General features: G+C 38.9%; 1 protein-coding gene across 4 annotated transcripts in view; it reads right to left on the reverse strand.

Annotated features, from left to right (window-relative positions):
- The window catches only part of ADAMTS6 (ADAM metallopeptidase with thrombospondin type 1 motif 6), a 150,534-nt gene that overhangs the window by 77,331 nt on the left and 58,218 nt on the right, over nt 1-14,985 (reverse strand). For all 4 annotated transcript variants that reach the window (XM_062612297.1, XM_062612294.1, XM_062612295.1 and 1 more), the window contains 2 exons: nt 14,487-14,592; nt 459-605 (listed from right to left, as the gene is read on the reverse strand). In XM_062612297.1, the coding sequence (XP_062468281.1) occupies nt 459-605; nt 14,487-14,592 (253 nt within the window). The remainder of the gene's footprint in view (nt 1-458; nt 606-14,486; nt 14,593-14,985) is intronic.

Here is a 14,985-nt window from a genome sequence, read left to right on the forward strand (position 1 = left end):
GGTACCAAAGGACATTGACAGATAAAACCCCACAAGACTGCATGAAAAAATCTGGAGAATGAAATGTACAAGTAACAGGGCAACAGGGCTATGGCTCTGCTCCCTTCTTTAGATTGCCTCACATTTGCATATTTAAAAACAATGCCCATCATTCACAGACAAATTCTACCTTCCTCTATTTCTCACCCTCAGATTAATGAAGTAATGGGATACAATCAGCACTTCAAAATGTTTTGCACAGATTAATAATGAGAACTGCAAAGTGGGAATGGAGCAGAAACTTTTGCCATTACATAGAAAAGGTGGCTTACAGAATAAAAATCTCAAGTGACTTGCTGTATTTATGTGATTTCATTCTATAAATGTAAACCTAAGAACAGGTCACTGAATCTCAACTATTTATTCTGAAAAGTGTCAATTTTTTGAAAACTCAAGATTTTTCTTGAGAGATTACTTACTCTAAAAAGCTGGTAATGTAATCCCGACTACAGGTTGACCAAGAGAAAGGGTTGGTGTTTGCTGTAATATGAGCTGCCATTAGCTTTGCTGCTTCATGACCTTTCGTCCCACAGGAATTTCCAATTCCATCATGATTCATACCAAAACTGCCCAAAAGAAGAGAGAAATAACTTGTTACTTTTCTGTAGCCTCAGACACCTCTTAAAACTTAGTCACCTTTACAGAAACCACTTTAGATCAAAAAGAACACATTTAGTACAGGGGATGTCTTTAGCAGAGAATCAGAATCGGTTAAGTTCTGTTTAGTTTATTCAAATCTCAGAATACTGCACAATTACATAAATTCCGTTTTCCCACAGAGTTTTGGAAGCATTTTCCTTATTTTATAAAGCTTTTAAAGAAAATTAACAATATTCTTGCAAGATAAATACAGAGCACTCAGTCCTTATTTGGTATTGCACCTAGATAAGGAGTATACATTGTGGCACTGGCACACGGATTGGTAAACAAGCACAAATACAGAATAGGTGATATTGCTCTAACAGTACAGTATAGGCACACAGCAGCCAATGGTAATTCAAGCAGAACATGGGGTTTGCAATTTCCAGTGCCATGCTGTATGCGCACTCCCTCTCTGTATCCACTCACACAGTGACTTGGAGCACTCCTATTAGAGTTCTGCTTTGGCATGGTACATTGGAAACAAGATGACTAAAAATCAGCAAAAAAATACAGTTAGAAACCTCTGGGTGGCATTTGGCCAACAGAGATTTCCAGGCAACAAATCAGTTAACCTTCAGCAAAGATGATATGACTACAGAAAATGACATAGGGTGAAAGAATCCTCACGTTAGAAATCCTGCGCGACTTATATACTTGGATATATAAACTACTTATATACTTACATACTTATATACTGCACTACTATATACATGGAGCTACAGCTTTAATAATATTTATTATTAGCTATTAGCTTTAATTACTCTTTAATTTGATCATCAACCACAAAATTAAAACTAGAAGTCACAGAGCATTTTCTTGGAAAGACTTTCACTACAGAGACTATCTTTACTTAAATTACTACTTTTATTCCTAAAAAAAACCAACATATGCCTGATTAGTCTGACATAAACCAAGCAAATGAACGGAGTATTTCTTAATAGCATACACAGCCCTAAAAATCCACTTTCTTAGTCTGCCTTTTATTTCCATTCAACCACTTGCGGGGAAAACACAGTGGGATTGAGTGCCCCCTCAGCAAGTTTGCCAATGACACCAAGCTGTGTGGTTCACTCACTACTCTGGAGGGAAGGAATGCCATCCAAAGGGGCCTTCACAGGCCCAAGAGGTGGCCAATGCCAACCTCATGAAGTTCATTCAACAATGTGAAGTGCAAGGTTCTGCAATCCCAGGCACAGTTACAGGTTGGGCAAAGAAGTAATTTGGAGCAGCCCTGCCTTCAGAAGGACTTGGGGGTCCAAGAAACTGAGTATGAGCCAGCAGTGTGTGCTTGCAGCCCAGAAACCAACTATATCCTGGGCTGTATCAAAAAGAGCGTGACCAGCAGGTCGAAGGAGGTGATCCTGCCCCCCTACTCTGATCTCATGAGACCTCATTTGGAGTATTGTGTACAGTTCTGGTGTCCTCAACATAAAAAGGACATGGAACTGTTGGAACAAGCCCAAAGGAGGGCACGAGGATGATCAGGGGACTGGAGCACCTCCAGTATGAAGATAGGCTGAGAAAGTTGGGGCTGTTCAACCTGGAGAAGAGACGGCTGCGTGGAGACCTCATAGCAGCCTTCCAGTATCTGAAGGGGGCCTATAGGGATGCTGGGGAGGGACTCTTCATTAGAGACTGTAGGGACAGGACAAGGGGCAATGGTTTAAACTCAAACAGGGGAAGATCAGGTTAGATATAAGGAAGAAGTTCTTTGCTGTGAGGGTGGTGAGTCCCTGGAACAGGCTGCCCACGGAAGCTGTGAATGCTCCATCCCTGTCAGTGTTCAAGGCCAGGCTGGACAGAGCCTTGCATGACACTATCTAGTGTGAAGCACTCCTGCCCATGGCAGGGGTGTTGGAACTAGCTGATCTTAAGGTCCTTTCCAACCCAAACCATTCTTTAATTTTATAATTATCAAAAAGGCACCATTTCATTGTGGGATATCTCACTATGGAATACCTAGTCTGTAGCAAAGCCTGCATGTACCTAGCTCAACATACAATATTTCATAAATGCAGAAAGCCATATGCTACATTAGAGACACGGAAGGTCTGACTGAAACCTTGGATTATTATACAAAGTATTTTTTAATATCACATATAAAAATACAGCTTCATAGTATGCTAGAGATTGGAAGGGACCTCAAAAGATCATCTAGTCCAATCCCCCTGCCGGAGCAGGAACACCTAGATAATGTTACACAGGAATGTGTCCAGGCGGGTTTTGAATGTCTCCAGGGAAGGAGACTCCACAACCTCCCTGGGCAGCCTGTTCCAGTGTTCCGTCACCCTCACTGAGAAGTTTCTTCTCAAGTTTAAGTGGAACCTCTTGTGTTCCAGTTTGTACCCATTACCACTTGTCCTATCATTGTTTGCCACTGAGTAGAGCCTGGCTCCATCCTCCTGACACTCCCCCTTTATATATTTATAGACACTTATAAGGTCACCCCTCAGTCTCCTCTTCTCCAAACTATAGAGACCCAGCTCCCTCAGCCTTTCTTCATAAGGGAGATGCTCCACTCCCTTAATCATCTTAGTTGCCCTGTGCTGGACTCTCTCCAGCAGGTCCCTGTCCTTCTTGAACTGAGGGGCCCAGAACTGGACACAATATTCCAGATGGGGTCTCACCAGGGCAGAGTAGAGGGGAAGGAGGACCTCTCTCGACCTACTAACCACCCCCCTTCTAATACACCCCAGGATGCCATTGGCCTTCTTGGCCACAAGGGCACAGTGTTGGCTCATGGTCATTCTGTCGTCCACTAGGACCCCCAGGACCCTCTCCCCTACACTGCTCTCTAACAGGTCGTTCCCCAACCTATACTGGAACCTGGGGCTGTTCCTGCCCAGACGCAGGACTCTACACTTTCCCTTGTTATATTTCATCAAGTTACTCCCTGCCCAACTCTCCAGCCTGTCCAGGTCTCGCTGGATGGCAGCACAGCCTTCTGGCGTGTCAGCCACTCCTCCCAGCTTAGTGTCATCAGCAAACTTGCTGATAGTACACTCAATTCCCTCGTCTAAATCGTTGATGAATATATTAAATAATACCGGTCCCAGTACTGACCCTTGAGGCACTCCACTAGTTACAGGCCTCCAACTACACTCCGCCCCATAGACTACAACTCTCTGGCTTCTCTCCTTCAGCCAGTTCACAGTCCACCTCACTACCTGATCATCCAGACCACACTTCCTCAATTTAGCCGTGAGGATGCTGTGGGAGACTGCGTCAAATGCTTTGCTGAAGTCAAGGTAGACCACATCCACTGCTCTGCCATCATCCATCCACCGTGTTATTTCCTCATAAAAGGCTAAGAGATTGGTCAAGCATGATTTCCCCTTGGTGAAGCCATGCTGACTGCCCCTCATAACCCTCTTATCCTTGATATGCCTTAAGATGGCACCAAGGATAAGGTGTTCCATCACTTTCCCAGGGATGGAGGTGAGGCTGACCGGTCTATAGTTACCCAGGTCCTCCTTCTTGCCCTTTTTGAAGACTGGAGTGACATTTGCTTTCCTCCAGTCCTCAGGCACCTCTCCCGTTTCCCAAGACTTGGTAAAGATGATGGAGAGTGGTCTAACAATGACTTCTGCCAGTTCCCTCAGCACCCGCGGGTGCATCCCATCTGGACCCATGGATTTATGGATGTCCAGATTGCTCAACTGGTCTCTAACCCATTCCTCATCGACTAAGGCAAACCGCTCCGTTGACCTGACTTCATCTAAGGTCTCAGGGGTACAGGGCTCTTCAGGACTGCCTGCAGCAGAGTAGACAGAGACAAAGAAGGCACTCAGTAACTCTGCCATCTCTGTATCTTCTGTCACCAGGGCACCCATCCCGTTCATCAGTGGGCCTACATTGCCTCTGGTGTTAGTTTTGTCTGCCATGTATTTGAAAAAGCTCTTTTTGCTGTCCTTGACCCTTCTCACCGGGTTTAATTCTTAGGAGGCCTTAGTCATCCTAGCTGCCTTCCTACATCCTCTAGCAGGCATGTTTATTGAAGCAAGGCAGCTTCATAAACAATGTCTAAGTAATGTATGAATTATAATGAAACATTCAGACCACTGTTAATTATTATGATCAGTGTTCAATATTGATAGATATTTTGGCAGTGAAGAACTTAGATGTGCAATGCAACAAACTAAAACAGAATTTTGTAGTGAAAGATACACTTTACCGACCTAGTTCTCAACTGCCATAAGTTCATAGAATTAGGGATATTTCAGATACAAACAGTTCTTTTAATTTCCTCTGTCCAATTTCTTAAAATAGAAACCCTTGGTTTTTTATAATATCTATTAATAACGCCTTTATAGAAATGGGCATTTGGGTATGTGGGAAAGAGGTGAATTGGGTCATTCTTTCTATATCTGATATCCAGGTTATCCCTAGTTAGTTCATTTGTCAAAGCAATGACTGACTTCAACTGTTTGGGAACTAAAATTTTTGCGTTTGGGGACTAAAAAAAGGGGGAAAAAAGAATAAATTTTGTAGTCAATAGATTTCTTTCTTCCACCAGTTCTCCTTGTGAAAAGGCTGATGTTGCTGATGGTGGAAGCAGCATACATGATAAAAAGCATGTCAGTGCATACAAGCTGCAGTTCCCGATGCACTCAGGAACTCAATGTCTTTTCATGAGCTGATGGTATTCTTATTTTTTAATGAATATTCATTCATCTAAATCATCTGTCCCTTTCCAAGAAGGTTCTTCTACTTGCCCCTGCTTCTGAATTAGGAGGAAACTGACCATTAGGTGCAGGTAATCCTTTTCTGATGCTTGAAAACAGATTTTGCAATTACTGTCATCTATTTCCAAAGACGGTAGTGGCAGCATGCCATTACGGCCCAGTAATTTGCACTCCTATGGCCAGGACTGCAGATGAAAACACATTTTTGTCCAAAGTATCAGTTTTATTTCCATCACAGCATGTTGGTTATATTTGGCATTCATTATATTAAAGCTATGTCTTTTATGAAAGCATGTTTGCAATTAGATTGGTATGGGAAGACAAGGAAAACAGGAAGAAACATAAAATACTTTTTGTGGAGCCACTCTTATAATTTACTTAATTTACTTTTTCAAACTCACTAAACAGATGCAGACTGTATTTCTTTCACTGGCTTAAAAATCTTGTTAAAAGTTACCAGTATAATTTTGTCTCAGCCAGATCAGTGAAGGGAAAGTAAGAAGTCTTGACAGGTGACACAACAGTTTTACTGTGAAATTACCTTTCCACATACTGTCTCAAAGAGAGATGTTTAACCCAGCAGCTCTTTTTTCCAACCACTATGGCTCCTCACTTCCCAAGAGAGCACCTACATTAAAGAACTGTGCAAACAGCAACACAACTTTAAAATCATAACTGAAAATGTCCTGCAATTTCTTTCTAGTCTGTATACTTTTAAAAAAATAGTAAGAAGGCAGACCATCTGACTAGTTCTATGTGCCTGATTCATTTACTAACATCTGTAATGGAACAGATTCTTTTCTTCTTGGAAATCTGTTTTTCCTTATATCTGAAAAAAAAAACAACAAAAACTATCTGATGGAATTATTTGTAATACACATCCAACTTCAGATTTGACCTCAAAAACGACAGAGGAGATAACTAGTTTCAGCTGCACTGAATAAAACACAATAGATAACCAGAAAATAGATAAGCATGGGAATCTAAACTTCTAGTCTGCCCTTCCTTTCTCTTGCAATAGGACAATACTGGAGGTCTCTACAATTTCATTTGTATTTAAGATGAGTTTACTGATTTGTTGGGTGGTTCTGAACTATGATGTTTATGGTTGCCAGAACACTTCTTGTTGATGTTTCTGAAATGTCACCTTATTTTTGTGAAACACCCAGGATGGCCCCATCCTGATTTATTTCACAAACACTTAAGGTGCAGAGAAGACAGAACCAAAACAATCTGAATGCTCTCAAGCACTGTTCTCCAAAGTTTATTTTGTAGATCATGTACTTTCACAGCACTGAAGTTACCTCAAATGTGCTACTCAAGGGAACTGCTTTTTCTCAGTAAGTCAGTTATCTCTGCTTTCCAACTGCAGTCCAACAATTTCCTAGCTTTGCTAGGGTTTAGAACCTTCAGAACTACAGAGAATGCTAATGTTTCCTTTCTCTAAATACAACGGGGTATATGTTTTGTAACTTGCTGATTCATGAATTTTATGAATTTGACTTGATTCTTTTAAAACAGTGGCTCCTATTTGTTCTGCACTTGTTTAAACAGCATTAAGGAAGAAGCAGAGAATCTTGAGGCAGGTGAGGCAACAAAGTTACAGAACACCAGCAAGAAAAACACTGTAAATCAAGACTTGATCATCTTGTCCATCATCTAAGGCTGACTTACAGCTGCATAACTACTTGTAATTCTTTAGGAAAGAGAAACCTTTTTAAGAGAGAAAAGAAACTTTAACCTTAAGAAGTATTATTATACTAATTGTTTGCACTAGGAGAGACAGAATAAACACACATACCAGGAGTGAAATGGATGATTTTCAAGCTAAGTATCTTTGACCAAGGTTCATTGCTAGAATTTCCTCCAGTGCCTCAGTGTGTTGATTAGACACACTGCTCTCATAACATTTATGGAGAATGAAACAAAGGGCAGAGAAGAGTCATAAAGTGCACCAGAGAAATATACATTAAAAATGTCTAACAATAAATCCTTACTGCAGTGATGGAAGATGGAAGGCATGCTTGAACAAGTATTCTTGTATTAGAAGATTGTCATGGTTTAAGCACTGCACCAGCTACTAAGAAGGAGAAAAATGACTGCTACAGCTGAACCCAAAACAAAGACCTAAAGGGTGAATTATAATTTCCTTGTAAAACCTGACAGTTTATTTAGATACCAGCTTTTTCATAAACTTTGTGTTATTTTTGTAGTATTTTGTACTTAAAATTATTTAAAATGTGTAAATTGTTATATGTATTTCATATAGTTTAGAATATCTGCTTACAGCCTGTTTTTCTTATTTACTGAAAATATTGAAAAAATAAGAAAATTGTCAGCTTCTCTGTATCTGTAAATGTTACTATAGTTTTAAATTGCCTTTTCTTAGTGATACTGGAATGCGTACAAGGAGTTAAGGTGGAAAATTATAATGTCTTAGCATTATTTTGTTCAACCAAAGTGAATACTATTTGAATACTTTTTGAATACTATTCAAAAGATTTGGTTTTTTCCTCTACAATATCAGAGCTATGAGCTACATGTAAAAAAGTGTCATTTCTGGTGGGCACAGGAATTTTCTTAATTATTCTCGCATCTACTAGCAATGAAATATTTGTCACTTTATATGATTTTATGGTGTATTTTTCAAGAAGATACAATCTTCATATTTTACTGTTTTACAGTGATAGAAGGTGGGCAACTTTTTCTGTAATTTTTTAAGCATATCCCCTGTACCACACCGTAAGAGAAAACTCTCTTTCTATGTAGCCCTCCAAGTATTTCTAAGCCAATGTTAAGAAAAAGTACTGGGTATAGCTTCACAACAGCAGGTAAATTGCAACTCACCCTTAAATGACATTAAAAATAAAAGATAATGCAGAATTTAAAACTTTGAAGAAACATACTACTTTCTGAAAACTTGGGAAACAAATCAATCAAGTAATTGGAGCTTTAGAACAAGTGTATCTGCCATGAAATTAAATACAAGTCTTAGCATACTTTTATCATAACATTTTTCCTATTTAATTCCTAAGTATCAATCTTAGTTACAGGTGATGAACAAACATCCTATTAAATACAGTTTTTAATGTATCAGCATAATTTTGCATTAAATAACACATGAAACTCTTAAAAGCACAGCAATTTACTAAATAAAACACAGCCTATTGAGAAACCTGAACTTTCTTATGGGGAAATGATAGGCTTCTATGGGAATATTAGAAAACTTCAAGCATGAACTTATCCTTCTGGCTTACACTACCATAGCTAGCCAGCTTTAATGCCACAAGAGTAACATCAAGTAAGGTTTGTGTGCTACACTAAGCCAGAGTATGAATGCATCAAGTATCTACACCATAACAGAAATGGGAAAATACTGGCTCTATACTAAGGAAGCCAACTTCTCAGCTCAGATTTCCTTTGGAAATTCACGATGCCCTGAAGGTTATGATAAACTTCCTATTCACCCCCATTTATTCTACTTACACTTCTGTTAAGATCTGTGAAGTGTTAGTACATTCTTTTTCCTTGATTAGAATGCTTTAATATTAGATAAATTATTTTAGTATTGTACACTCTAAACTTCAAACAGTATTTTATAGATATTTAGACATAAGCCTTTTTCATATTGTAAATATGTCACAGAAACCAGAACTGTTTTACTAGGCTTACATTTACAACATTTCATTTTATATGCACAAAACACCATTAAACTTGAAGTCCCAAAGAAGACACTTTAATAGAATTTGCAAGCTTTTATACCTGTAATATTACAAAGGCAAACATAAAAGTGTTCCTTTAACACAGAAGACCAGAGCAGGAGGCAAGAATACGGTTTTGCAAGAGAGGAAGAATATGATCTTCCATGGCTTGTCCCGCCAAAAACTGGACACATTTTGTTTTAATTTTTTTTAACTAAAAGAAGATACTCAAATTGCACCTAAAAATTGCAGGTGTTGCTCTCAATCCTAGGCATCTAGCAGGGACAAATTTTAACTTGTTCTGGCTCCTGCTGAGGTGATCATACACTGTAGATTGGAGACAGTCTGACAGCCCTGCTATAGTTCAGAATGGAACATGTCATCATCATAAACAATGCTGAGAGCATCAACTGGAGATCTGTTCATGGGAGAGCTGACAGGAAGAGGTGTGAGGACTATTCATCCTAGCTGTGTTTCAACTATTTTTGAAAGCTTAAGTTTTAAGTATCTGTCCCTATTACCTCAGATTGGAGTATTTTTCTTCCAGTTGTACAACACGTACATTCCTTCAGATACGTCTTCTAGAAAACATCTGCTCAAACTCAGGTCCTATAATGCAGATGAGGTCTGACTGATCGTAGTGGGTTGACCTGGCTGGACACCAGCTGTCTACCAAAGCTGCTCTATCACTCCTCCTCTTCAGGTAGACAGGGGAGAGAAAATATAACAAAAGGATTGTGGTCTAGATAAGGACAGGGACAGATCACTCACCAATTAGTGAGGCAAAACAGACTTGACCTGGGGAAATTATTACCAATCAAATCAGAGTAGGGTAATAAGAAATAAAGCCAAACCTTGAAATACCTTTTCCCCGCACCTCCCTTCTTCCTGGGCTCAACTTCACTCCCAATTTTCTTTACCTCCTCCCGCCAAGCAGGGGAACAGGGAATGGGGGTTGTGGTCAGTTCATCACGCATTGTCTCCGCTGCTCCCTCCTCCTCAGGGGAAGACTTCTCACACTCTTCCCCTGATACATGGTAGGATCCCTCCCACAGGAGATAATCATAAACTTCTGCATTGTGAGTCCTTCACACAGACTGCAGTTCTTAATGAACTGCTTCAGTGTGGTCCCTTCCGTGGGGTGCAGCCCTTCAGAAACAGGCTGCTCCAGTGTGGGTCCCTTACATGGGGTGCAGCCCTTCAGGAACAGGCTGCTCCAGTCAGGTCCCAAGTGTGGTCACAAGTCCTGCACCAAACCTGCTCAAGCATGCCCTCCTCCATAGGCTGCAGGTGGACATCTGCTCCTCCATGGACCTCCATGGGCTGCAGGGGCACAGCTGCCTCACCATGCTCTGCACCCACAGGCTGCAGGGGAATGTCTGCTCCTGTGCCTGGAGCATGCCCTCACTTCCTTCTGGCCCTGGGTTCTGCAGAACTTTTTTTCTTGGGTAGCCTTATTCCTCTCTTCAGCTGCAGTTGTTGTTCTGCAGTCTTTATTCCTCTTCATAAATGTGCTCTTTCAGAGGCACTACCACCTTCACTGACAGGTGGTAGCGCCTTGGCCAACAGTGGGTCCATCTTAGAGCCAGCTGGCATTGGCTCTATTGGACACATGGGAAGCTTCTCACAGAAGCCACCCCTGTAGCTTCCCTGTACCCCTTCCTCCCACTACCGAAACCTTGCCACACAAACCCAATACACTAGTCAAACACAAAGGTCAGTGATCACTGAGGAATGAGGAAAAAAGCTCCTGAAAGTAGCCCTAGGATTTTGTAGATTAGAAATTCATATTCCAGCACGGAAGACCAACTTTCTCATGTGGAGGAGAGGTATTTAAACTATTTTTTTTATTCTGCATAGAGACTAAAAAAAAAAAAAGACTTCAAAAAAAGTTCTAGAATTGCAGGCACATTTTAACTGACAACTAAGTATGTGTTTGAAAATACTGTGGTTCTTCAACTTGAAGCCAATTTACTCCGATAGTCTATAATCTTTTTATCATGTCTTACACCTTTTTTCCACCAAGATACAACTTCCAAACTCCTCTGAATTTCAATTCATTACATCTTGTATAAGTCATGACAATTTTGACTTCAGCCACCAGCTCTTCTTCCTGCTCCTCGTGTACAGCCCTCAATAGCTGTCTCTCACTAGCAAACTCTTTTCTTACTCCAAGTTTTATGGGCAGCTCTCTGTCCAAAGCCTAGACCACTATCATAATTTCTTCTTTTCTACTTTGTTATTTAGTTTCTGGATCTCAACTAACTCCATAGGACTGCAATAATGAATGGCACAACACCTTCCTTTTAGGGATATACGCCTTTCAATGGAACCTGGAATTCTCTGTCAGTTCCACTAAGCATCCTGTACAGCATGCATGTATTTTAGAAAGTATCCAAATGATAGATTTTAGAAAGTATCCAAATTAAAAATCACAGAGCAGAAAGCAACCCAACCCAGCTGGTAGGGAAAGAGAAAATGGGGCTGGATCTTACATTTTACTTGTCTAAGAAAACCAGCATATTCAAGACTGCAAATGGTTTCTTTATTCACTAAGAAAAAGTCAAACTTTTCTTGACAATGCAGGGCAAACACATTCAATTCTCACTCCTGCCATGACAAATCACTGGCTGTCATTTTTGCTTACCAGAAATCGGAAGCATTTTTTGGTGTGAAATATGTAACAGTAGGAAAGTAAGCATTCTGTAACTCCAGCATCACAAATCAAATTTGCAGAAACACTATTCTGAAAGCTAAAGGACCCACTCTGAATTTTATCTGGTTCACAGAAGTATTAAGAGTAATACAAAGCTGTCCTCAGAACTGTAAGTCTAGCACAGTTCTTTATAAACCCAATAAAGAAACAAATGTATTATCGTCTTCAGTAAAAAACACTCGCTATGAGTCTTAACTGCACATGCCTTATCTGCATCAAAACTGGGTTATACACATAGAAAAATGATAAGTGGTACGGAATAGAAGCAAAAAAAGTTTGTTTTTTTTTTAAATACTTACAAATATTTAAGAAAAATTATGACTGACCATAATAATCACACTCATGCTCCCTTTACATCTTCAAGACCAAATGCTTTCCTGGGTAATATTCTTCAACCAAATGGAAGTTACTTGGATCAAAACAAGATTAAATGAACTAAATTTAATACACTATGATATACAGAAAGTCAAACTGAGTGATCTAACGATTTTTCATCACTCTAATTTAATAAATTACTAGAACCTAACTATAAGTTGAGCCATGCTTCCATCAGGGAATTTTACAAATCCAATTTTAGAGAAAATGTGAATAATCTATCAAAATATAGGCATTATAATTACCGTTCTCTTTACTCACAAGAGAATCTTATTCCTCAGTTCAATATTTATTTAAAAAAAAAATTAGTATTCCATGGCAACTACATAATTAATAAAAACATGGTCTTTCAAAGTACAATCCTTCCATTCTAATTTAATTGAGAGGTTTTGGGGTTTTTCTGTGGTATGTTATATATTCAGTGTACACATATCCCTTAAATGCTTCTATTTTTCATTTGACAATTTCCTATTTCACATGTATGTCTGAAAAGAAAAGCAATCATCACAGTACAGACAGAGGAAAGAAGTCTAAAAGTCTCTCTGAAACTATTTTACTCACACATCTAAGTACTTCTAGTAGGTATACGAGGAAGCAAGAAGTTTAAGAGTAAATAACTTCTTTGACTTAGTTGTAGAGGTATTCAGTCACAGCTTGGGTGAATGGGAGGTGACAGCACGAAACATTATAAAGTTCGAAGATTTTTTTGCCCGCTTTTGTCCAGCTCTTCCTAAAGTTAACTACATAGCACGCTTTTAGTGCAACTCTAGTTGACTGTGCATTGGATAGAAGCTAAAGTATTATTGTTTCTATTTCCTTTTTCAAACCAGCATTTGACATATCATGCCAGCTATAAGATAAGGTGAAAGCCCCAAAGAGCTGAGATTTCAGAATTTTAAAAGGCCTTACATATAAGAAGCCAGAAGATATGGAATGCAGAAAACACATATGGTTTAAAAAAAAATCCTGCGATCACAGACTATATGCTATTGCTATATTGTTTTTCTTGGATTCTAACCAAAGTCTAAGCTCTTCAAATCAATTTTTGTCATTGTGCCAGCTTCGCATGATAAAATGACTGCATATATTTGAATTATTTTCATTGTCTGTGGAATAACCTGCATAAAATACATAGTTGCATGACATACGGATTAGAATGAAGATGTGGTATTGGAAGATTGTTTTTCTTATTAAACATGATGAATTCACAGCAAGGTCACCTATTACTGTATGAGATGTTATTAAAAAGAATGTCAAAATTTCTTGTTAGTCTGAAATATCTTCTTGTTTCAGAAAACAAACTATTTGTAGTAGGTCTTTCTTCAACAGTGGAAAGATATTTTCCTCCAGCCTACCTTTTTCAAATCATGCAGGTAAGGAAGGAATAGAAGGAGAGAAATTATGAGGAGAATTGCATGTATTTTATTTTTGTTCAGATCCTATACAATTGCCTTTGGATTCTAAAATTCATCTACTTCAGTACAATTGAAGTGGGTTATGTGTTTTTCCACACATAATATAAATGAGATCATACTTGCCCAATGATTTATCTCTCACGATAGGTGGGCTGGAAATAATCACTTACTTCCAACTCCTTTTTTTGACCAGCAGATTGATAGCTTCCATTGCTGTCTGCATTGGAACTTTTAGTTGTATCAGCTAATGATTCGAAAAACACACTGTCCATAACTTAGTCTTGGTCAACCCATGTAAACAAAGAAGGAAACCTCCTGATACCAAAAGATGCCTAGTCTTCTGAGTCATCACAATGCACTAACAATGCTGTCTTTTGAAAGAAGACCTGAAATGTTTCCAGACCAAACTCAACTCAGATTTTACCAGTCTCATAACATCGTGCATTTTAAAACGATATGCTGATGCTTAAAATGTAACAAGTGATTCTATGATTGGTCTATGGCTGTTTGGTATACTTCATGCTTGAGTGACAGATTACTATTCAGCATATGAATATGGACAACTGAATCAGTATGTTTTAATAATATTTTGAATTATATATAAGACAAAATAACAACACAATATTTAAGAATACAGAACAGTACAAAGGTTGTAAGCCGTATCTCCAAAGGAACAGATTTAACTGGAATCTGCAATCAAAGTATAAACCGTGAGTCTTCAGCTCTAAATTTAAAGCCCTTGGTAACATCCACTAAATTGCATATACTGCCATTCATGAATACTATATACACAAACATGGAGCACCAGAATAGAGATGGTACAGCCATGCATGAGGAAAAAAAAAAATCTATTATTAATCTAATATTAAAAGGGTGATACATTAAAACATATTCTTTTTTTAAACTCACTCACTTGTGACCAATCTCATGTGCAATGGTAAAAGCTGAACCTAGGCCAATGTCTTCATTAATGCTGCAGCTCCTTTCAGGCTCACACATTCCAGCCACAGAGGCCAAGCCTGAATAAACAGAAGGAGACACAAAGGGTCATGCCAAGGTGTTTCAGTCTTAAAAGTGCTAGTTATAAATGCCTGGATTCTTTTTAATAACCTCTATGCACAGAAGGAGCAGTTGGCAAAAGGTTAACTTTCTAGTCATTTGCAAAATCACTGGGGGGAATTTCACTTTGCCGGCTAGACATTAATATTTTTTGAACTGCAGTCAGTGCTGGAAAATGTCTAGACTAGGGGTTAGATTTATAAATTTTACTTCTGGTAACTTGGGACCACCTAGTAACTTGAGCCAGGAGGGGGAATTTAAGAAAGCATTTCTATTTTAACATTCTTGAGCCTGAAGAAAGCAAAATGTATCCACATTATTTTTCTAAAGAAATCTGTTTAAGTTTAGTGGGT

This window comes from Pezoporus occidentalis, unplaced genomic scaffold, assembly GCF_034315485.1.
Source record: "Pezoporus occidentalis ecotype Australia unplaced genomic scaffold, CSIRO_AGI_Poc_V1 ctg16, whole genome shotgun sequence".
Lineage (NCBI taxonomy): Eukaryota > Metazoa > Chordata > Aves > Psittaciformes > Psittacidae > Pezoporus > Pezoporus occidentalis.